This window comes from Bombus bifarius, unplaced genomic scaffold (genome assembly GCF_011952205.1).
Source record: "Bombus bifarius isolate JDL3187 unplaced genomic scaffold, Bbif_JDL3187 scf7180000008199, whole genome shotgun sequence".
In the NCBI taxonomy this organism is placed as follows: Eukaryota; Metazoa; Arthropoda; class Insecta; order Hymenoptera; family Apidae; genus Bombus; species Bombus bifarius.
Genome location: NW_022884505.1, coordinates 2,657,426 through 2,682,815, shown reverse-complemented (window position 1 = coordinate 2,682,815; position 25,390 = coordinate 2,657,426). Strand labels below are relative to the sequence as shown.

General features: G+C 46.6%; 1 protein-coding gene across 3 annotated transcripts in view; it reads left to right on the top strand.

The window, feature by feature from the left end:
- LOC117210094 (Krueppel-like factor 6) overlaps positions 1 to 25,390 on the top strand; it is a 284,673-nt gene that overhangs the window by 77,086 nt on the left and 182,197 nt on the right. For all 3 annotated transcript variants that reach the window (XM_033452753.1, XM_033452754.1, XM_033452755.1), the window contains one exon: positions 10,313 to 10,402. In XM_033452753.1, the coding sequence (XP_033308644.1) occupies positions 10,313 to 10,402 (90 nt within the window). The remainder of the gene's footprint in view (positions 1 to 10,312; positions 10,403 to 25,390) is intronic.

Genomic DNA, 25,390 nt, shown 5'->3' with positions numbered 1-25,390 from the left:
CTTCGAAAGAAAAGTCCGGATATTAAAAATCGCTGATCGTAACGATATCGCGCGAACAAGCAATACACGTGTATTCGAGAGATTCAAGGGACAAAAACCATAATCGTGCATCGACTGTCGCGAATGCTACTCGCTTACGCGGACCAGCTCGTGATATACACGTATGTATTTATCCAGTGGAGGAATCGAATGCTATCGGTCGGTCGAAGCGGTTAAGGCCAAGGTAATTGCATTGTACGCGGTTGTTCTTTCAAACGCCAATCACCGGCGACAAAACGTTTGTCGCGGCGAGGCGAATCGCATTTGCGGCTGGACGGCGCCGCTCTTAAAGCCGTTCCGCGGTTCTCCATCTCGCCTGCGTCTCTCCTTCTGCTCCTCTGGCATTCGTCTCTTCTACGAACGTGTACGATCCTTCGACAGTTGCGAAACGGTCTCGCGACGTCACCGGCTTTACATTCGAAATCGTGCGTTCTGTTGGCGAGAAACGTTCCAGCGATCTCACCGAATGTAAATTTCGCTGCAGAATTTCCGAGCGTTCGCACCGAGTGTGTAGGAACTCTGATCGGCGAACAGAGTGAAAAAATGAACGATTTACGCGTCAATAAACTATCGCGCAGTTTCATTTGCGCGCGTCGTAATCGTTCGTAAAAACAGTTACGCTTCCGGTCGGTGATTTTATGTTTTGTCCGGGCAACGCTGAGAAAATTTCTCGTCAAGAGTAGAGCGTAGTTGGCGCTCGTCTCTTGGGTCTTTCTCTACGAGATCTTTCTCTCGCTACCGAAAGAAGAAAAGAGAGGGAGACGACGACGAGCGGAATCAGGTACAGAGTCGTGTGCTCCATGCTTGTTGCTTGGCTGCGTTTCAGTCGTTCTGAAAGGGGAGGAGAGACGGTATGACAATCACGTAAATGCTCGGATACGGACGTTGACTGGTCCCGCGCGTAGATCAGAAGGCAGCGGCCGCGTTTGTGCCTGCTGAACCGATCCGCATAAACGAATAATCCGTTAAGTCTTCTTAAACATCCAGCCTTCGTCATGAATCGGTGATTCAATTAGGAGGCCGCAGCGATAATACCGCGATATTAGTGGGCAGTTTTCTGCGTGGATTAACTCGCCTTTTATATCGAAGCGGACAGCAACCGGGCCGCGAGCTTAAAGGAGGATAACTTGTTTCCATAAAACGAAGCAGGATACCGGTGTCCCTGTTTCCACGTTGAACGCTCGTAAAGCATTCGGAAATAACCGTGCGCTACGGCCATAATTTCTTCTCTGTTTCAAACAATATTCCTGATACTTTAAATTCGATATATGTATACGCAATGAAAACGATACATACGACGGTTGGAAGTATTAGACGAAACTGCTTGTACGACGAGGCACGGTCATACGATATTAGGAAGAATATAATTTGAGAAGAAAGTGACAGAATTTGTCGATCGACTTGGCAATTCTAAGGATATTTGTTCACTTTGTTTTTCTTGCCTATCCACCTAACCAACGTGTTTTCTTCGGTACTCGTCCTATGCACGAGCTTCGACAGGCTCTGCGCCGTCGCGATCGATACCGGTTGAGAATGCGAGCGACCGCATCGTCGATGGGGGCATATATGTACCTGTAAGAAGCTGGCGTAGGCGGTTGGTAAGCCGCATTGACGTTACTTAACCACTTAGGTTACTTACGGCCGGTGCTGTTATTGTCGAACGTGCTAATAGGTCGGCGGCTTCCATTTCTTCGGTAATAATAAATTATCAAGCCTAGCGGCCGCGTGTCGTAATGCGAGTAGGCTCGTGCCAATGCCTCGAGTTTGACTGGAAGGGTGAACCACCCGAGCGTGTGACAACTCGATCGATGTTTGATCGATTGTACCGTGTACGAGTGGAATAAAGATATTACCACGATAGTAACATTATTTTTTACTGCATAAGTGAAATAGAATATTGCAATTGCTCCGAGCTAAACAAGCTGAAAAAGAGTCCAAGTTGTTCTTATTCTTACGTAATGAAATTAGAAATTAGGCTATAGATGTTTTCATAGCGACGTATTCGATACTTTTATGCAGTACTATCGCGAGTAAAATAAGAAAGTTTGCAGTTTCAGTATCAAGTTTAGGTAACGTGGAATCAGAAAATCCTATGCTTGTATTCGTTCGACAAACGAACCAGGAGAATAAGGAAACGTACGAGATTCGGTATAAATCAAAGCTTATATGAAGCCATTAAACCGTTTTCATTGCGGTCGGTAGAACGTTGTAATATTCTTAATAAATGGTGCACACGAGAGGAAGCGAGACATCGCGAAGAACTCACGTTGGTTTTATGGCTGGCTCTCTTACTGGATTGGTAATTTCATCGATCGAAAGCCATCCCCTACGAAAAAGGAACGTTCGAGAGACGATCTCGTCCTTTCACTATCCACGCTGTTTGGCCTGTGCGAAATAAATAATTGACTTTTTTTTTCACCGGCCTGGCCGATGGAACAGAAGCGTCACGAGCAAGGCGAATAGTTGTAACAGCGTCGGGTTTGACTTCCTCCTTTCGACTCGCGGGAGAAAGTCATTGTTGTTCGCGGTTTCAATGAAGTTTAAGTAACCGACCTCGACTCACAGATATATCATTGTACCTTTGTGGCGCCAAGACATTGTTACACCAACGCGCGCCGCGGTGGGTGTGCATTGTTTTATAGGAACCCGTGGCACGAACGCGAAAAGTTCCGCCCTGCTGGTAAAACTCGCCAACACCTTTTTGTCCTACTCTGTAATTACAATGTAGAGGAAAAAGAGAGAGAGAGAGAAGAAACGTAAAAAGAGCAAAAGCAGAAAAAGGCAGAGAAAAACTCACGCGATGAACTCGTAAAATTCGAGCCGCCAACCGGTTAAGGAAACTTTTCGTCGGCCTGTCCGCGATGTTAATAGCCGATATTAGTAATAAATTACGAAAAGTACATTGTAATTATACGCGAGACCCGCTAAATATTCGAAATGATTCACGATCCCACGGTACGGCGCCAGCGATCTTTATGTACGATCGTCGCGATCGTATCGTTGCTTTTAATTTTTTCCGAACGAAAGTTAAGACGTCGTTAAGACGAATCATAACGAGCCTCAAACTTTGGTAGTCCACTTTCGTAGTCGTGTAGAAGGACAGGTTTGTTGGACGGTTCGCGATATTTAAACGACGAAGAAGTCTGCGATACGTCAAAACGTAAGTACATAATCTGGTAAATGAAATCGCATCGGTCGTGTGTCCGGAGGTCGTAACGAGGAAAGTATTTTTCGTTGCGTGGCTGCGGCGATGGACCACGCCAAAATGATATCGTCCGTCTGGTCGATTCAATTATTACCATTGCAATTATTTTCGTTCTCGCATCGTGCAACACCTGCGATCGTAAAGCGATCTTATTTGCGATTAATAAATTTTCACTGATCGCCTTCGTTCCGTTCCATTTAGGGATAATGTCGATACTTGGGCAAGAAAATGTTGGTACTTTGTAAGCGATTAATTCTGGACTTGTTCGAACAGTTCATGAACGTTTATGCTCTTTGTACACGTGTACGTGCCATTTACAAACAGATTTTTGGACATATTTTAGGTAATCTTCGTCACGGGTGGTCCACGATAATACGTGGTTATACTACTGAAACAAGTTGGACCGTGCATAATTTCGTCATTCCACTAAGGAAAAGTTCTTAAATAATTAACTTCGTTGAATATCGAACGCGGTGATTTATGTAACCGAAAATTAAGAAGATTTGATCGAAGCGTATAAACGATTAACTGTTTCTTAGATTCAAAATGTATCTGGATAGGTTTCGCGATTAAATTTCCAATCAAGGATGTTTCACCTGGAAAATAAGAAATACTATTTTTTTCCTTAGTCCACCAGAGATTAATGGGTTTTTGTAGACGAAGCAAACGATGTCTGACTCCGATCCAGGATGAGCAATCTCGGGGAGACGGTGTCGATGGATCGAGTTACGAACCGCTCGCATTTAACACGAACCCGATCGTGATTTTAACTTTTATTTCGAGCACGTTCCGCTGGTGTAATCCAAGGAAACTCGTGCAGCTTAATACACGTACGAACACGTACACACCGAGTCTGACAACACGTGCCGTGTTCTACTTGCATGATCCGGCGCGATCGCTCTTGCTCGGGCGAGATCTGCATTTAATCGGTGTTCGCTTTTACGATGTATCTTCTTTAATCGTTGCACTGTCTGTAAAAAGACGAAGATGAGGAACGATCGAAAAATTACATCGTTCGAGAAAACAAGCGATTTCTATAGAGATATCAAAGACACGTTGTAATAATTCTCTCCTGATAGTCACGAATTTAATCAGCGGTATCAGAGAGAGAGATTTTTTAATTTGTCGGTTGCTTCATTTACGAATATGCGGTGCTAATCAGCCGTCAAAACGGAGGTAATAACTGGAGCGGCAAAGAGAGCAGGCAATTATTATTAATTACAGCGTGTAGCCAGGGGGAAGATTGACAGCTTCCATATTTAAACTGAAATCCCCTCGTTATGTAATCGCGCGAGGCGGCTAGCTTCCATTACACATATATGTACCTACGTACAATATGTTGCCGCGCTGACAACACGTGCCACACTTCTGCCGCATGATTTGCGTTACGTGCAGGCGCAAAGATTTGCCGAGTATTATACGTAGGAGAGGCTCGCTCGACCTGCCGGCTTCGTGGTTGCTCTCCCTCGCTTTCGTGCCTGCAAATAGGAGCCTGGCTGAAACTTTCACTCAGGGGCCGTGGCGGAAAAAATCTTTCCACCGTTCTACTGGGAAAACGAAAACCCGCAAAAATCGTATTCTAGCAACTGTTGTTCATCGTAGTATACCTTTAGAAGGGTGAAAAAGCACGAGTGTAAAGCAAAACGAAAGTGCGATTAGGTTTGTGAGAAAATGAACGTGCTCGCAAATGTAAAACACATTGGTACACGCACTCGTGAAATCGTGAAAATCTGTTTTGAGAAAAGTAGATTTATATCTCCGAGTCCCTCGAGTCTGTACATTTTTCTACTGTATAGTCTTTGGTACGTTGACGCGTTAAACAGCGTGCCGACCGATCAGCTGCTTTTTTCCTCAAATTAATTATCTTTTTCTTCTTCACGGCTGGCGAACTTCGCATTTCGAAATTTGTAATTAAGTCACCCTGGCACGCGCCTGTTCCTTGCTCGAGCGTCGCTAATTACCCGTTCGTCCTCTTCCATGGTACTCGTGCTTGAGACGAGCGTAAAGCGAACGAGCGTGGATGTACGCAACCGCGCTCAGATGCTTCATAGATAATTGGCGGGGCCCTGGTTCCCGTATGCAAATCCTCTCGAAACTGAATCCTTATTCTCCTTACCGATAAAAATGTAATTTCTCACACCTTATTCGAGGTATTCGATCGTATCTTTTCTTTAAAAGCAGACACTGTCAGCCTTGGCGAACTTAAAATATTTTCCACCACACACGACGCGTGTCATCCTTCGCACGAAAATACATAAACGCGTCGCCCGCGAAGTAATTAAAGTTTCGCAACATACGTAAAGTAAAATTTATTAACAGCGATTAAATTTATTACGAAAACTTTGCCCATCCACATCGAGTGATTCTCGTGAAACAATTTTCACCGAGGACGTTTAACGTTGGTGCACGGTGGTCGATTATGGATAGCGGTGAAAAATTCAAGTGCCGCGATGCCTAACGGATGTAGTTACACCGGGACAGGCCGAGTTATTTTAACGAATGTAATTATCCGGGCGAGTCGTCCGATTATAAGCGTACGAAACGGTCGGGCGCATCCACACGGTTGGGGGGCAGTTCTGGCCATTTCTTAGCGACCATCGCGCAGCGTGATCGTATCGCGGTCCTACTATTAGTACGATGATATATGTCATCATTATATCCTCCTTATTGCGTTAACCGCATCCTGTGATTTACGTCCCAAGGACCTGCTTCACTTCCGTTCTTTTTCTTTCGTTTTACGACCCGTCCCGTTTCGCCAATGACTCAACGTTTGATACAACGTGCCGATGCACTGCCACAATGTTTATGGCTTTCCCTTCGCGCATGCCGTTCGTCTTTTTTCCTTTTGATACCGTGTGATTTATTATCTTGTCCACGTGGGCGGAGTAAGCGAAAGGGGAAAAAGTCGTCGTGCTCTTCCTTTCGAACAACGTACCAAATGTAACGCGGAGTGTCTCGCGACGTGACCGAGAAAAGCGACAGTCTTGCAGGACGGAAGGTTTGATCCGATGGAACTCTAAGTCGGTGTAACATTACACATAACACGGTGTTGTTTGGAACGATCCTGCACCTTCTAGGAACAAGAATTCCACATTTTGCAATTATTTTTTCTGTGTTTAAAATAATAGCAGATTGTCTTCTCTGTGAATAACAAACAGAAAGTCTGAAGAAACGCTTCCTATGCGAAAGATTTGTTAAACCGAAGAATAGTAGGTTAAGAAAGGATTCACAGAATCGTCAGAGTTCTGTCGGACAGTCACGGAAGACGTCGCAACCTCTGAATATTCGTGCGGGACATCGTACCGGTCGACTGTTATGGAAGATGCGGCGAGCCTCATGCGAATCACATCGTGTACGCGGATAGCGGTAGTGCTCGGCCAGTAAACATCGAGAATATTGGTATAATATGTAGATCTAAGCATGTACGTGGGTTGTCGGTAATGCCCCCGTAAATCAAGTCCTCCATTGTTTTCCTTCATTGAATGACCCGAGCGTTGCCGCACGGTAGTCTCGCGCATTCCATATTTCTGTTCGGGATATTACCGGTATTCCGGTATAAATCTTCGCGTTTCGTGCATCATCGACTTTCGTATTGATAGTCTCCAGTCGATCCGAATCGATCGCGTTTCAACGTAGCCGGCTAACAGGTGCAGAATTCCATGGACGAAACGTTTAACTCAATCACGCAGTCTGCTCTCTTTACGTTCTACCTTTTCTTCTTGCAGTTGAACGGCATTGATGGCTGATCATTAGTCAGTGTTTACGGTTTCAGACAGATTCGTAGTAGTCAATGCCAATAACGTTTGGAGTTCCTAGAGAAGTTGCGTATTCCAGCCAAGTATGGAGCTATTAAGCGCTGTGGGAGAGCTATTCAATTCATTGTGCACTTTGTCTGCGCTACTATTAGCAATGAGATCGAGCACACGTAACAAATACGATATCGAGTTCGTCAACGGCTTTGTTCTTTCCTCTGAACGTTCGAAAACCGGTCGAGATTTACGACAAGGTATCAGGGATAAGTTACACCGGAGATCAACCTAAATTTCACGAAGGATATATTCTTGCATCGTGATCAGGATAACGAAACACGTACCTACAGCGGTCTACCGGTCCAAAAACGTTGGAGATCTTCGATGTTGTTCCTTGAAAGAACGAGACGCGAAGATTGGGGGCGAAATCGGATTAACGGGGATCGGCCGGTGAAGCGGGTGTCCATGGCGCGATGTGAGCGCGTAATCAGCACGGTTCGACGATTAATGTTATAAATATTCCGCTAATGCCCGTCCGTTAGGTAAGCGTTTCACCTCCTTATTGCTAACAGCTGCATATGGAGAGCGGCCGTTTGCACGGCGTATTCGTCGATGATTTCATACATTATTTCAAAGCCGCCCCACCTGGCCTTCCCACTACAGGGGAGGAGACGACGGAGACGGAACGCCGTATCTGGCGTCTCACCGCAAATCACTTTCATAGTCTCGTTTTTATGACCGAAAGTTGTAATTTATGGTCCACACGGTCGATCGGTGCGGGGTTTGCCACGCGAGAAAACGGATTACGCAGATCGACTTTTACCAGGAGCCACCGGCGGAGCTTTCAAAAGCTCTCTCCCGATTGCCATTAGCGCGAGTTAAAGACGTGTGGCGTGGGAAAGTAGAGGAAGGCCGGAGCAGAGTCAGTGTGCGTACACGCCTCCGTGTTGCGCTGTGTGCCGATCGGCCAGCGTTTATGCTTGCATTCATAAAGGTAGATCGCCCGTGTCTGGTCTGATAATTAAGAGGCAGCTCGTCTACGCGAATCAGCTCGTTCTTCTCCGGCTCGTTAATTACGAATTTTCCTTTTCGAGGGCTGATTTTTACCAGAGGTCGTCTCATTTACGTTTAATCGCGCCCTCTCGCGCTAGCTCGTGATTTCACCGCAACTTCGTAGCTCGCACGACTTTGTTACTCTCTCGTTGCGAAATCGTCGACGCTGACCGCGATGCTCGCGTTGGCGATTGCCTTCGACGAGAAGAAAAATCGTGACGTCTTACTGAATATGGTGGTCGAAGGAGGATTTCGAGGAATCGGCATGGAGTATCGGCACGCGTGATTCCTTCGACGTTCTTCCAGATCATAACAACGCAATCGTCGTGAGTTCGCGCCAGGTGAAATTGTTTTATGGATTCGCCGGTGGCTGGATAGGTTTTTTCTTTTCGAGCCGCGCTGACATAATCGATGCGTCTGGACGGAGAACACACCTATGTCTGGATCGTTACTGCCGCGTCCGAAGGAGCCGATTCAATTTCAGCGGTAATCTCACTGCATTACGGAAAATAGGAGAAATCTAGCGAAAGTAAACGTAACATCGTCGACCTGTTGCAACTGCTGCGTAATAATGCAATATGTAATAATAATAAGAGGATAATAACGCATCTAGCTGTCAGAATACAGTCGAATATAATGAATCCAAGTAATGCACGTATTTTTACCGCGTTAGATACAACCGTCGAGTGGATTGCCTTTCCATCGACCAGAAATGTTCGTAGACACCTGAGCATGTAGATAACGTCTACTATTAATTGGGTGACAACGTGCATTCGTTACGTAAAGAAAGCCGAATCTGCTTTATCTAATTTTGTAGAAGGCTTACGTAATAACGCAACGGTATTTTATAATTCTTTCTACTGCGATAAGTGAGGTGTGCAATGTTTGCCCGTTCGAGAGGATAACACTCGATTCTGCTTTTAAACGACTTTATTAGTCTAGTTATCCAAGGCGGATACACGTTCATCGACGTTCTACGAGCTTTTAGATTTCGCTTACGTAAGATTTCTAGAGTTCTGCTTGTCGTTAATGCGAAAGAAGCGCTTAGTTGCAACTTCTTAATCGAGAAATCGATAAGTGGAGAAACTAGTATGTACGGTTTAGAAAATTCAAATGACGAGAAGCGTCGATTAACGTTGCGTTATAAATAAGTGTGAAATATCTCTGTCGTAAAGGCCACAGTCTATATAATACACGAAACAGAATCTTCCTATACGTTTCCTATAATATGAAAAATTCGAAAGGTAGCTGCGTCAGGTATCTCTGGTATTTCTTCGTTCGGGATTTGTTCGCATCGCTATCCGAGTCTCGCGCGCAAGCGATTTACGTTGTCACCGTGGCGAGATGCGATCTTAATTATTCGAGCGAACCGACGAGACTGCCACCGTTCCACGGCGATCCTTTCTTTCGTTTCGTTCCAAATGACCGGTGTAATTGGCCCATTAGAGCGTCCCTGCTGTTTCCTGGCCGAGCGTACGAGCTTAATCGCGTCGCAGAATGCAATTCTGCGAGGCGTTCGCATCGATTCGCGCCGGCGCCGCCGGAAAATTGCGCCCGGCATGGCACCGCGTTTACCCGTCTTTTCCTCGCGTTGCGTCGCGCAGCTGCGTCCATTCGAGAGAGTGACCGCACGAAGCAACCCGTACGTTCTTCAAAGACAACGATGTACTCTCCGCAGAGTAGGAAAAAGCTGTGGCATACGTCGTGTCGTAAAACGAAACGGAATACACATTGCAGTTTTTATGCTTATCGGCAGTCGTACGATGAAACTGGGAAATTTACGTATGAATAAACGCGATGGAATATCGATCTGTCTAACGGACATTCTCTTATTGCTATTCGCCACGTATGAAGCACGGTGTTTTAATGGAAAACCGCAACGACCTTCAATTACGTTTAAATCATCCGAATTTTATACGTAGTCGTAGGATCGATAAAAGGTACAAGATTTGCGTTCTTCGAATATTTTACACGTACAATCACACCGCGTGCAATGCGTCGACTGATACGGAGATACCTACTTCTATCGGTATTTACAGAATTTGTAGATTACTGGAGCAAAAATGTTGGTTTTTCGCGTAGAATACGATGAAATCGCAAGTTCTCCGCTCCTCTTTGTTCCATTGTTCTCTATCTAATTTTCTGCGAAGAGCAATTTGGTTTCCAAGGGGCCCATTACGATTGCTATAATAGCGCTCATCAAGTCTGACCGCCTATCACCTTTACCTTCGTCTTGTCTAATTACAGGTCACGTTTATTGTTTCAGGATGAGAGCGAGCTCTCGAGCAAGCGGTGGGCCAGTGCGCCCCGCCGCCCGGACAGCCCCTGCGTCCTGGGGGCACCAACGTCTAGGGAGGTATGTTAGCTTTTCTTACGTTTTACGCGTTCTTCCTTCTTTTCTTTGTACAATAGTCGCGTGCAAACAAACCGGAGACTTTGTTCCGGCTTTAAGTAACGATAACATCTACAGATTGAATATATTACGAAGATATTCATCCACTCTGTATTATTTTACGGTGTAGAAGGTTGGTAAATCTGTAGGGTTCAACGTTACGCAAGCGGGTTGTCTATACACGTAGTATCTAATGGTAGATTCGTATCAATCTGAATAACTTAACCGGAATAGTTTGACGAGTTCGGGTTGTACATTTGAAGTCCGACTTAACAAGTTGAAGTTGCAATTTGCAAATTACATATCACGCTTGACGACAGTAAGTAAGACGGTCTGTGTTTTATTTTATTTTATTTTATTTGTATCTTATTTTACGTCGATAATACCGCTCGCTTTAATCCCGCGTAAAATTAATTGAATTTAAAGCAAGTGGAAACTAAACGACTTATTTCATTTTTAACGAGACTGCTTTACTAAGAACACAATGTTTCTTCGCCGATTTTCTCGCGCGCGATAAGAACCCGGGAGCGTTTTAGAATTTTCTCAACCTGTACATACCTGTATCAAATCTGATACGTAAACTCATCGCGCTAATTACGGCCGTGTCTTCGGGTATCGCGAAATAATTCGTATTCTCTCTCACGAGAATCCGCAACCTTCCGCGTGGTATTACGGCAAGTTCAAGAAGCCACGTCGTACTTCAACCTTCCCACGAACGTGTCCGATCAATTTTTCCAGTTAGGCGTACGATCGTAGTCTGTTCGCGAGCGATCTCCATTTGTTTACGCGGCGAGGTAGCGATCACGATCAGAGATCGGTATCGAACCGCGGGAAGCGCGTGTCGATTGGCCGCGAATGGAAACCCGCTCGATTCCGTGCGGTACGTGATGGCACCCAAATCGCGATGCCGGCCTCGTGCGTCGAGAAGCCAGATCACCGTATACTTTTATATATATATATATATATATATGGGCTACTAATAGGGTCCGTCGGGGTTGTTAGCAAGAACCGCGGCATGTCAGCACGTCACTCGCGGAAGGACGATTAGCGGCGAGATCGCGAAGCGAGGTGTCGATTTAGGAACGTGATCGTACAAGGACTTGGAGCGCGCCAATGAACCTCGCTACCAGACGCCTTGACACTTTCTTGCGGTGATTTCATTCGTAGCTTAACTTTTTTTCGTTTTATCACGTTCCGTACGGGTGAACGGTGATTTACGATAATCGTGGCAGTTGGAATTTGCGCGAGACGAATGTATAATTAAAGACCAAAGTTTCTAAAATTCGGTATCAGCGGTTAAACGTTCACCGTCACGGTGGTTATCTATGATAGGCGCGCGTGTTCTCGAAAATTCTGTTAGCTACCAGCGTTTCTCAATTTCTTTAAAACGAATGTCATCGACCAAAACACTTTAGGCAATCAGATTCTATCATAAAATAGAAAGCGCACCATGGTCCCCCGTTACAGAGATTCTACTACTAGTATCTAACTCGTTCTTTGAAAATTCTACGAGAGGTCAACTGGCTGGCGGCGGATAGCGTAGTATTAACCATAACTTCCTCGGGCAAGTACTGGGGTAAAATTTAACGAGTCCTCGAATCAAAGTGAATTATTCCGCTGATCTAACGCGTCGTTATGCGTCGGAAAATCGCCGCGGAGGTTAGATTACCAGGCACAAAAGGAAACATAGCACAAAGAGCGCATTATATCTAGCTGTAGGAGAGAATATTCATAGTCGGTTGCGACGGAGACGCAACGCGGATGATGGCCTTACGACTTATTCGTAGGACTTATTTGCGAGTACGTGGCGCCACCCACAGGGTCGGGCTCTATGATGGGTGTGACTCCGTGTTGGTATTCGCGATGCATATTACTACGTGGCGCGGTAACGCAGAGAATACGAGAACCGCCTCTCGCAAAAGGTAGTCTTTCTCCGGAGGCTACACGTCCGTCTAACCGGTGGCTCGTAAATGCACACGCGGTCGTGATTAGACTCGGAGACAATGGCCCGTAGCACGCGTCGTCGCCGCGTATCGCAAGCGTATTGTACGTTTTTTAAACGCGTCCGCTCGATGCCATTTATTTGCATACCGGTATAGTTGGGCCTGCCTAACAGAGAGTCGAGAGAGAAGCTCTCGCGTAACAGTAATCGTTTGAAATGGCCTGTCGCGTACCATCTGCCGCGACACACAACGTTTCTACTCGTCCTCGTCGTTGTGCTCGTACCTGAGGCCCGTGAATGCCTCGCGTTAAATCGTTGTTGCCTGAGAAATCGCGATTTGATGGTGAATGCCTGGCTGTCGTCAAGGTAGCCGTAAAACTGTAGCTTCTTGCGAAAAGCAGCATCCAGGCCAGTCGTGCCTGGAATATGATCGCGACACCTGCGAAATGGCTATGTGATGGAACATTTTGATGCTGCTCGAGTATTTAACGTTTCCTAAGTTTCATTATTTATACATATATATATATACATGTATGGACTAGCTAGAAAATAAATAATTATAGACGCGTATGCGTTTATGTGCAACGACACAGAAAACGTAATATGGAAAAATAAGCACGACGATCGTTTTATTACGATTCTCGTAGTAAACAGAGGGCCACGTTGATCGTGAATCGAGAGGTAATTGCGATTTTAAATCTTCTAGCTCTCTTCTCTCCGGCAAATGTAAACGTTTGCCTGGTGATCGATTAATCACCTGACGATTTGCTGCTCATTAAGAATTTTTTCGTTGAATTATTTGCCATCCAGTGTCCACGTGTACATAAGGTCAATCGGCGGCGTGCTGGTATATTTACGTTGTTGGAAGCGCTGTTGCATCGGGTACAGTTCAATTCCGTTACGTGAACGTAGCCATGGTCTTCCCACGCCAATTAAACATGACTCATTAACGGGCAGAAGCCGGTAGCCGGGATCGATGCCTGGCCGAAGCCGGGCAACCCTTCTATAACTCTGTGCGGCACAGGCAATCGGAACTAATCTCGACCTATCCTCTCTTCTCTGCCGGCTGTTCGCGATGCGATATTACCGCTGGTACCGGTAAACTGCATGCATCGTGCATGCACCGGCCACGACGTGCGCCACACCGCGGCGCAATATTTCTCTCACCGGTTCACCCGGTACACGCGTAATTGTGTGTAAAGAGTTCGCGGCCCACCAGAGATACATCGTCTCCTCGCCCTTCTGCCCTATCTTCGTTTTGACGTTTACGTTTTAATCCCTTTCCACTTGCACCGGCTCGGTAATTAAACGCGGCTCTCGAGATTTCAATCGCCGCAACGAGTTTCCCCCGTCGAATTTCTCGTCGACGATTGCAATTTATTAATAAATCCTTCTCCTTTTCCGCGAAACGTTTTAATCGTGAAAACTCGTACGTCGAGTACATGCGCGCAGGAGGTCAACGATCCGAGCTGGCATAAAAGCGTTAGATTTTTGCGCAAAAGCCGGCAGATTCGTCGATAGCGCAGTCACCTTTGCGCTTTAAGGAATTTCTGTCAACTGCAAGAAAATAACGGGACGTAAACTAGTAACAATACCTGTCCCCCCTTGCGGCCACCACGGCGTGCACGTATTATGCGAGCATTAACTGTTCGACGATGCGGCGGCAGCGTGGTCTTCTGCCGAAGTCTACGAGAACATCGCTGTCGAACGGGCCAGCGTTGCCACGGGGAACAGAGAGACGATGGAACGATAGAAAGAAAGAGACGAAGGGGACGAGGGGGTGAATTATTGCTCGAAGATTTCGCGATCGCTTCCGATAGTCGTGGATTCCATCGTGGCTATCGTGGCTGGTCGGTTGCCTCGTCGCCTGCCTTTGGTAGCCGTGGAATCTTTCGTCGTTTGATTGCTTGTCGGATTTTCCTGGCCGATGCCAAGAGGACGATAGGGATAGGCTCGTTAGAGATACGTTGATGCTCGAATATATTGCAGGATTCGAGTGATTTAACGGCTACACCGGTTGGATAAACCGACACGTTTCGTCGTGGAAGACATTCCTCCCCTCTACATGGGATGTCGTATCAGATAGCGTGGGATTTCGGTAGACAGCCACCTGCTGGATGTCGCGTTGAATGCTAATTAAAGGAGATTTTGCGAATACAAAAATTTATTAAGAAATGATTAATTCGTTGACTCCAGAAACAATAGCTCGCGTCGAATTGTTTCTCGTTAATGGTAGTAGCGAGTGCGACGACCTTTCGTGCCGATGGAAATAGTTTACAATATTTTAACTTGAATTTCAACTGAATTGAATTTCGCAGGTATATTCGATGGAGGAGCAAACGTGATTTCGTACACGCAATTTGGACGCGTTCTCGATGATTCGTCGAGTCGAACGGATCACGCAATCACGACAATAGCGATGCAGCTGAATCTCGAATTCAGCAGAAATGTGAAAACTGGGACAGGTGGAAAAGTAGGATCGACGAAGGAGTCATCCTTCGTTCTTGCGCGTCGAACGGAATTTATGACACTCGAACGGTTCCACGATCGCACGGGGTATGATTTCACGTGGCTGGAAATCACCAGTCAGCACCTACATCTTTCTGATTTCTAATTTCGATTTCCCATCGGATCTGGGTAAATAGGCAAATAGCCGCCCACGCGATACCCATGGATGTACACGTCGATTCCGTGTTTCGTCGTTCTTCGTCCGCTCTTATCAAATCTATCGTAAAATTTGTACTCGATCGTCGAGAAAACCGATAATCATATTCACCTATGGCTCGTAAACAATCCGCGTACATAGAAAAATCAGGCAATAAACCTCACTCTTCGTATCCCTTTCCATTTGTGATGTTCGATAGTCGTCGTCCTCTATCCATAAATTACATCGCGTCATTACGTATACCGATGAACAGACCGGATTTTCCCGTAACGTATCGATTTTCCACTGTCCATAAAAGCTATCTAAAGGAGCCCGCACACAATCAAGAAGCATTGCTGACAGAAAGATCGACCGTGTGGCGGCAACTAGTAGCTGCGGTATCGATCGAGCTGTATCTCGGATCCAGGACGAACGTCGGTCGATCGTTTGGAACGTGGGCTGGGCTGGGCTACCTTCGTGAAGTGGACACTCCCGGATCTTTGAGTTCTCTCCGAAGAAGGTGTCGTCACCGGTCGCTCCTCCGTCCGCGTGCTCTTCTCCGAATTACGTAACCTCCAGCGTACGTACGTGCACGAGTTGGCTGTATATAAGCGCGATTGACGCAGGCTTTAGGGAAGGGAAGGGAACGGGGACGCGACGAGGCTGAAAGAGGGGAAACGCGCGTACACGCTTCGCACGGGCGCGCGCGTTCGTGCTGTTACGTACCGCACCTTCGTCACGAAGAACGAATAAACGAACGTACGGACGGACGTATGGCGCATCGTTGCGTTCTAAATCGACGGACGTCGGTGCATTACGTCGGCGCAAGCCGTGCATCTGCCGACCATTCAGGCCTTTGTCTCCCGCTAACGTGGGCGTTGCGGAATATCTATTGTCGGTCCCGTCTCTATGTGGTTGCGCTCGCGAGCGAGCTAAGCGACCGCGGCGCGCCGCTTCGAAAGCGTTTGCATGATGCTCACGATGCATCATCCCGCTGGAAGATCCAGCGAACACGCCGGTCGCGATAACGGGAAGGGTAATATGTTCGACGGACGTGTGAAACGTGGAACGTCCTGTAAACTCCCATTTGAAATTCTAATTGGGCAGGCTTCTAATCTGCGCGGATCGCTTCGCTTTGTTCCACGCTTTCGTAATATTTCGGTGGTTCTTGCGCTTTGTGGTAGAAAACCAGTCGAGATATCGTAGGCAGATATTGTCGTTGGAAATCGAGAACCAGATAAGAATTTTAGATTGATATCTACAACGCCGCGGTCCTTTAACTCTTTAAACTGTGAACACGGTTATTACGATGCTGTCTCAAGCTTCGTTGTTTTATTTTTGCGTTTCGAGATGGCGATCTATAAAGATCTAATTTAAAAAAAAAAAAAAATACATGCACGTAATATTCAAGGATTCAATTTCTAGTTCTATCTCGAATAGCTTCAAAACGCGCGAAGGAACAACGGAAATGGGATTCGTCGGTAAAATCGGGACGACGATCTTGATCTGGTCGAAAGCGACACGTTACCGAGCGTGGACTGCGCGGCTCGCACAAAACGGCCAACATTTTGGAATCCCACGGCGTAGTCGTTGGCAAAGCACGGATCGCTTTTAGAGGCCTACCCAGTCCACGTTTTCGCCAATGGCATTTTAATCGAGCGTCGGACAGCTGGAGATCCCGGGTCTTCCTCCGACCCCTCATCCGTGTCGCCACCCTGCCAGAACCAACGCATTCTTCTTCATCGTTTCGCGTGACTCGTGGCTGCGAGTTTTACGTCTACGAATTTACATGTCGACCAGCCTGCCGCAACGAGCATCGCACGAGGTGTGGCCACACCGACACACTCTCTCCAACGCGCGCGCGTGTACGCACGATCAGCATGTCCGGTTTGAAAATACATGCGTAGTCATTTTTTTCGAATATTAAAAGAGTTGTTTTACTTTAGAAGAAGAAATACGGCGTTGAGTTTTATTTACGAGACGTTTGGCGATAAAGATTTAAATTAAACTTCGATCCGAAATCGAGGTCTTTTAGCGGGAGCAGATGCTTTTTATTACAGTGATTTTATTATTAAATTTAGATGGGCTCGAACGATGAAATAATTATTCCAAGGAATCGTACGGACGACGATTAAACGAATCAAATTCTGTTTTATCGTTACAACTAGATATGGTACCTGACGAACTGTACACGCCTTATACGCGGTTAAGTTTCGCACGTGTAAGAGTCGTTTGCTTGTTAAATCGTCGCATATATTTTCAAACGTTAACGCACACAGAAACGCGGCTATCTCAGCTCCCTCCGTTTCTTTCTCACGGACGTGTACGCGCTCGAGCAAGCGCGAGACGAACGCGCGTTGCCCGCTTTACAAGAAGAGCCAGGAGGAGGGTTCTGGCGCAAAACACGTCCGAACGAGGCGCGTCTCGTTCGATTGTGCCTCCACAGACGGAATTGCTTTGTCGAGGCACTCCGGTGGCTTTTGTCGAAGGCATAACTCCGACGATTCACACGCGGCCCACGGATTCTCGATCGATGATGATCTTTCCTGTTCGGCCGCTCGCTCGCGCGCATACCTGCACGTGGATATTTGCAAGACTGTGTGTTTGCACGATCGCGTTTACTTTCCTCGTCGATCATAGTCCATTCGACGGGCCAACAGGTGGGCCTTGTTCGATCCTTTTTCTTGTTCCTCTTTTCTACATTTTCGCGTTCCCAGGCTTTCCTCGTTGCTTTGTACGTTTTACGTGGATGTAAAAGTTTTCCGTTTGACAAACGCAGTTTGTGAAACAACTTATCACTGGTAATAGCAACTAGATTCGGAATTAGTTTGACAAATTTTTGTCGCGACCGCTGCGTACGAAACTCTTTCTCTAGATCCTCCTTCTCCTGCTCCGTGCTTCGTTTAATTCCGAAGAGACAGTCCTAGGAAACTCATGGTCACGTCCACTCGAAATCTTGCGCAGTCACACTCTCCATTCACACGATGATCTCAAGAACTCTTCAGTCACACCCAACTTTCTATCAGCGTATTTCGTTATCAAGCATTTTTCACCGTTCGAGAATTATTTGACAAATCCTAACGACTCGAAAGGCACTGCATCCTGATTTTCTTCCGTGTTTCACGTTCCTTCGATATCTATCGCGTTTTACTAAAATTTCCTTGATCCGAGTAATCTTCCACTCAAGCCGGAGACACCCACGACCACTTTCTACTCTATTCAGACTCTAATCTCGCATCTTTTGTCGCTAAATCCCCAACCGTGACAAACCTCGCGTTATTTCTTCGATCGGAGTCAACGAAGCCTCGTCGGTCCTTTCTAGCAAACAAGTACCTCGTTCCACTGCGAGGAGGATCGACAATCATCCCTTACGGTGCTGCACGGTAAATCACAGCTCGGCTGCGAAACATCGCGAAGATGTATGACGCGAGATTGTAGATGTGTTTCCATTGTACGGTCCCCCGAGATACGCGAGATGCGCGCGGTGTGTTCTGAAATCGTTGACGCGCTTCGCCGCATCCTTCATCCGTGTTTTTCTCGGGCGGCCACCACCGGTAAATTCGATTGGCGAACCGGAGGCGAGCCGCATCTGGTCGACGGGGCGCAGCCTGTTTCCTCGCGATCTTAGGCGTGCGCGATTCGTCCCGGTTAGCGGCGTAAGTACTCGTTACCACGAGGAAGAGGAAGGTGCCGCATAAAACGGCAGGATTTTTTCTCGCCCTACGAAATATGTCGAGTCAGTCGCTTGCAGCCTAGCTCAGAGTCGTAACATCTGCCGCCGCTGATTGTTGAGTACCGTACGCGCTAAGCCGCGAACGAATAGAGGCGCCGCGAGTGTTGACCGCGTGTCGTCCTCTTTCACTGCCGCGGGTTTTATTACGTTTCCTCGCTAAATCACACAGTCCGAGCTGGAAGTCGCAGTATCTTTCGAGGTCTATTCTATACGTATACGCCGTGCCAAGCGAATTACACGTTGAAGGGAGAAAGGATCGCAGTACGCAAAAAGTCGAGGCTTGATTTCGCTTGTTCGATTTTGATAGGCGATGCCTCGTTCCAGTCGATTCACGACGTCGCTTCGTCGTGTCATGGATCGTCATCGCGGCGAAAAAGAAAAAAAAAAGAAGAAACAGCTACGTGATTGCCGATTCACCGCTATCCGCGTATAGACACGTTCTGTTTGCCGGGGCTCGTCGATTGCTGGTAACGATCGGTCGTGACAAAATATTCTTTCCGACGCGACGTGTGGTTAGCTTTGCTGGGTATTCGCGATGCGATCGACGATCGCGTGAACCACGCACTTTTGCATGTTTGAACGAGTAAATCGAGTGCAAGATCGACGATCGATTATTGGCATTGAATTCGTCGATAAGATGGCAATTGGGACGATACGCTTTTGCTTCGCTCTCTTCTGCTCGTTTTTGCCAGTTTCAGATGGAATCTTCGTGGAATTGTTGATTAAGGGTAATTACGGTAATTTATCATAAGAATGTGGATCGTGTGAAAGAAGTTATTAAGCAGACAAACTAACCTTTACAGTAGAAGAACCTCGAGATAAAACCAGTTTAATATCGAAGATCGTGTCGTTATCGAAAGGGCGATCGACGATAAACTTAATTTTCGGCGATAAACAAAGTCAACTTTATTTTATCGAGAATACGCCTTCATCGAGGATATCTCGTGTCCATTTTTAAAACCGTGGCTCTGCTCGGACGTCCATTACCGATTAGAACGAGACGAAACGAGGGGAATGTGATTTATTATCGATGGTTCAAGAGCGGTATCGATCGAAGTGGTACCCCCTGCGTGGTATACACACGTCATAGCGCTCGTCTCATTCGGCTCAACAACTGCCCTGTCCAGGAACGTCGCTCTCGCGGCTCTAGACTTCGTTCGGATTTACATGGAGCGCCTGCCACTTAGAAATCGTACGGTTACGCACAGGTGGTTCTATTTATACGATCCTGGCGTCTGCACTTTCAGTCTCGTTCGAAGCGACCCAGCCTCTCCAGTTACATTGTGCCTGTTGCGCGAACCAGCGCAACCTCTTCCAACCGATGACGATAGATCAAGTTTAGTTGTTATACTACGATCACGAAATTTGCGTAACAACCGGCTATTTTGCGACGTAGGTCGTTACAAAATTTGATAGATGACGAAGTGCTTAACGCATTGCGTACAAAGGACGAGATACTTCGTGCTTCGTGACTTTGAAAAGGAAAAATTGGCAGGGCATGACGAACGACCGGATATCTTTACAAACGATCGCAATGCGTCAAGATTTTACACGGTTCGTATTTATTCTACGTATTCTTCCCGTGAGGATATATAGAGCCATATTTATTCGGTTATGACTTTATCTAAGAGCGAGAGTTAGACAACTGCATAGATTCTGTTTTAAACTCTGCTCTAAAATCTGTTGAATAAGTATCTATATATACGAAGAAGCCATAGATAGGATTTCTTCTATCACTAAATGGAAAGATTACAAGCGTAATGCTTTAATCCCGTGTAGGTAGAATTTTATTTGCTCGCGATTAACACGTTCTCGTACAGAGAATATACTTTGCGCCCAAGTCGTACGATTCGATTTTTAAATTATTTAAAATTTTCTGAGCCTTCATTAACATACTGTTGCGTTACCGTATTTCGCAATTTACTTCATCAATCATACTTATGTCATCAAATTTACAGCATGAATTTATACTAAATCAATAGAACGAGTAAAAACAAAGTTTCCATCTCTCTCGGTGACTCCGCAGCGGACTTTCTACGAGGCTGGATCGCGAGGGATCGCAGAGTTCGGCCGAAAACTGGTTTCGTTCTGATTTTAAACGGGAGCGAGACACAATCGTACGGCGATTATGATGTCGTACAATAGTGTACAGGCTGGCCATCTTTCGAATTATAGTATAACGATTGATCGCATTAATTGCATCTTCGCGGCAGCGTTGATCCGAAATTCCGACCATAGCACCTTTCCATTCGTCGATTAATCATCGACGAGGATACGACGGACTGTAATTAAATATCATCATTCGATTAAACGTAGCTGTGGACGCGGATGTCTGATTCCCGTGTGTTTATCCGACCTCGGCGCGGCCAGGGAAGCCAACAAGCCTGCAATTACTCGAAACCGCACCGGTGCCTCGACGATCGATCCCCAAATTAGGTGATTGACAGTTCTGGACGCCTGTGAAATCCCGGCAACGCGGAGATCCGCCACGCAACCTTCGATTCCTTCATAGGCTGCCACGATGTTTTCGTTCGTTTCGAGGAGCGTTTGATCGAACAGCCGGTTCGTTAAATATTTGTTCGGCGACTGTTCCGCCTAACAGCTGCGTCGATTCTTCGGTCGACTTGGTCCGTGCTCATTGAATAAACGTCAACGCGTGTTCCTCGTTTCTCGGAACGTTTTACTTGATAAACTGATTCGCATAGTTAGCGAGAAAGAGGCCAGCCGAAAAGGCCGTTTCTATTTGGAGAAAACACGAGGCTTTCTATTTTTCATAATCCTCTCAATGAAGCCATCGATGTGCTTTTGCTTACGTGTTTCATTGGCTATGAAAACTATCGTCCGTAATGTTGCGTTCGACGCACGGACCAAGGAAACCATAAAGAAGAACGAAACGGTGTGTTCGGCGCGAACAAGCGGATTTCGTGATGGATCCGCCGCGTGATCGACGAGATCCTTTAAGATTCATGGCCGGACTCTGGGACCGAGCGGAACGTACGGGAACTTGGACGTGGGTCGAGACGGTAGTCGAACGAGCCAGCTAATTTTCTCTTTCTTTCTCCGGCGCATCGTGGCTGCCATTCTACAGCCGCTACGCTTTTAATTGAGCCCCGATCGGTACGCTATCATTGAGATCTAAGCGATCCTGGCAATGACCCGGTGACCGTAATGATCACGTAACGATCGACCACCGCGAAGTTAGATGAGATAACGAACCGTGATATCTGGAATCCGACTTCGTGCAACTCTAAGTACCGATTCCACCGAGAATCGAATGGAAGTGGAGGATAGTCTGATCGCGGCTGTCAGCGTTTCCGTAGATCCTATCTCAAGGCTCGAGATAGTTCCGAGCTTCGAGCCGATCTCTTTCTCGCTCCTTGCCCCGTAGAACGTAGAACGGAATCGATCGAACTCAGGGATCGATCTCTCGCGTCGAGTCGCTCGTAGACGTTGTCGTCGAAATTGATTCCTCGGAGCGACGACGTCCGAACGTTCTCCGTGATTCTCGAAATCGTTAATTAATCGACGACCGCGAACCGCTCGATCGGATGCACGCGAACGAATCAATACAGCTATTTGTCAGTGTCGTATCGGATCTACGCTGCTTATTGGCAATATCGGATAACCATCTCGAGGCGTTTAATTATGTCGGTTCGCCGATGTTTCATCCGGACGTCAGCTGTGCACATACGACGCTTACGTCGATGAATTCCAGGGTGCTGGTCGTACGTAGTCGCGAGCGTGCGCGCGCGTTGGGTTGTGGCGACGGGCGTCGCTAATGGAACCTGCAATAAGCAGAATAGAAAGCAGACGACACGCGAATTGCGGTCGGAATGAATTCATCGGCTGGGTCGACGAGGAAGAAGAAAGAACGTGGTTATTGGTTCCCCTCCGGTTGGCGATTGGCCGATGTCAGCGGCCGCGGTAGCACCGGCGCACAATTTCTAAATCTCTAAATTACAGGCGGACGTTTATTATCGGAAGAAAGGCACTTAATTTGTACGACCGACTGCTGTTATAAAAGAGAACCGTTCGTTCGTTAAAACGTTCCCGAAGCGGCGTTGCGTGCCTCGTAAATAAAAGGGGAACGGAGGTCGACCATAGCGGAGCACACATTCCGCCCTTGTTCTATGATTATCCTCTCCACTTGTTTCTCGCTCGGATTTCTACGGATATCGTTGGCTGGTGATGGTACTTTGGCAATCTCGTAACGTAACGAAGATACTCGTTGATTGGCGACTTTTTAGATACCTCGTTGCCGACAAGCCGATGATTATACCTAATTTATTCCCATTGGATCATCGAGGTATCAAGGTTCTTAATATTTTGCTCCGGTGCGTTTTTTAGAACGTGATCCTACAGAAGCTGTTTTTTAAGGTGATTTTAGAGGATAGCGTTATTTATCTTGATCTCGATTTATTTAGTCAGAAGGAAGTCCACAGTTTCACCGCGTATAGAAACTTTTTGTTGGATGGCGCGTATCGATTTACGGTTCGCTATTGCGCCCGTATCGCGATACGTCGAATTACGTAACGTTCCGCGGCCGGTAATCTCCATCGAGGGATCAAAGTTTAAAGTTTAGAAGATCGAGATATTTAAAATCTGAAAGTTGTGTCTCGACTCGCTCGAATCAAGTCAGTACCAGTACCTACAGCTACTAAGTCGTTTCGTCTCGATTTTCGAGTTGAAAAATGACAGCGCGATTTACAGCTACGTCGTAACTTTATAAGAAACCAGTAGGTGTAATTTCCAGCTAAATTACGATATCTAATATCAGTAAGGTAATCTTCGACGAATTTCTGATAGAAGCTGTACTATACCGGGCTGACTGCTCGCTACTCTCGTTGATTAAATTAAACGGAATTCCAGACTTTAAGCTCTCCCATCTCGTAATCTAAGACTCTAACGTAACAAGAAGAACACAGTGTTTCCAACACGCGAAAACGTATTTTCACGCAGCGTTCTTACGATATTAGACCTTGTAACCGAAAGAAGTGGCGCTGTTATGTCGTTAACGGGATACCTCGATGAGAACGGTATTTTTATAGCCGAGGTTATTGGTAATGGTACAGCGTCTCTTCGTTGTACCACTGCGTTGGTCAAGAATAATGTTTGAAAACTCGGCTTCTTACCATTTTCTTTGTCGCGGTTGTTCTGTCGAACAAGTTTTTCTTTCGAGTTAACACGATCGACGTCTGTTTGCGTTCGATCGAGGATACGTACTTCGTACGGAAGCTACTACATATTAGCTACCGTGGTACACGACACGCGTGTACTTTTACCACGTCACTGCCTCGTCTAATGCCTCTATACGCTTTTAGAACAACATTGGGAATAGATCGGATCTTGACGTTGTATTACAGCCGCACGACTATTAGTCTAGCGACAATCGGACCTAGATAAAATAAATATTGAACCGAGTCCACCGATGGAATGCGTTTGAATAAATAGTGCCTCGTTATCGCTCGACCGACTAGCCTCGCGTTATACTGGACTTTTAGCCGAAGCGATTTACGTCGCAGACGTAACGACGTAAACGGAATAGGGTGGTAGCGCGCTGCTGTTTTCGACCGCGTCTTATCGAATTAATCTTCGTTATTCGTCGGTAATCCCGCGATATCCTATTGACCGTGACGGGATATCAGCGACCAAAGGAACGTAGCCGGCTACGTATTCCAGTTCTAATAATAATGGTTGATTATTTCTATCTTTTCTCTCTCTCTCTTTTTTTTTTTTTTTTAATCCCTCTTTCAATTGGCCCGTCTAATGACTCTCATTCGAGTTGGACGACGGAACCACGAGCACACAGAGTCGGACACGCGGTTTCGTTTGATAGGTCGAAGCCTTCTCTATTCGAACCAATCAGTAGTATTCTCGTTAGGTTGATTTATTGTAAAAAAGCGGCGCGACTCGTGTATCCAACGGGCTCGCGTGCTACAACTATCTGTTTTCAACTGATCGTGGACGTGACTTCATTAACATTTGATTGATCAACACACTGGGGAACTACTGGATTATAATTGAATTCCTGGATAGGATAACCGTTAGCGCGACTATTATTCCTCGTCGGCGAGTGCGTGTTCTCGATACGCGTCGCGTTTGAAGTTATTACGCGCAAGAAAGGAGTATGTGCGCGCTCGCTAAAAGCGAACAAGAGGTTCATCGACAGAGACAAATAGGAGGCATCGGCGTGCACGCGAGAAAATATTAATAGTACCGTTGTCTAGTAATAGTAGTCTTTATCTCGGCGTCGAAACTAACAACGGCTGATAACCGAGGTTGTGGTCGTCTGCAGGCTGGCGGTCGATTCTCGAATATATAAGGGCTGCAAGCGAAACACAGGCTTGGGTCGATGTGCATCGCGGAAATTCGCAGGTTGCAGGATTCGTAAAGCTGTCGGCGGCGGACACAAGTCACGATCTTTAAACATTCTCGTCCGCCAGGTAGCAATAACGAGCCGATAGTTCTTATTGGCGTTTCTGCTTCTATCGTTCCCTCTCGGGTTGGCGACGACCGCGGCGAAGCCAACTGTTAACCGTCCTCGGCCCGTTCGCTTCGATTCTCCTCGCAGGCGCTCAAATGTCATTTCCAGTGCGGCACACGCTCATTGTCCGTTCAGCGTCGAGGTTCGTG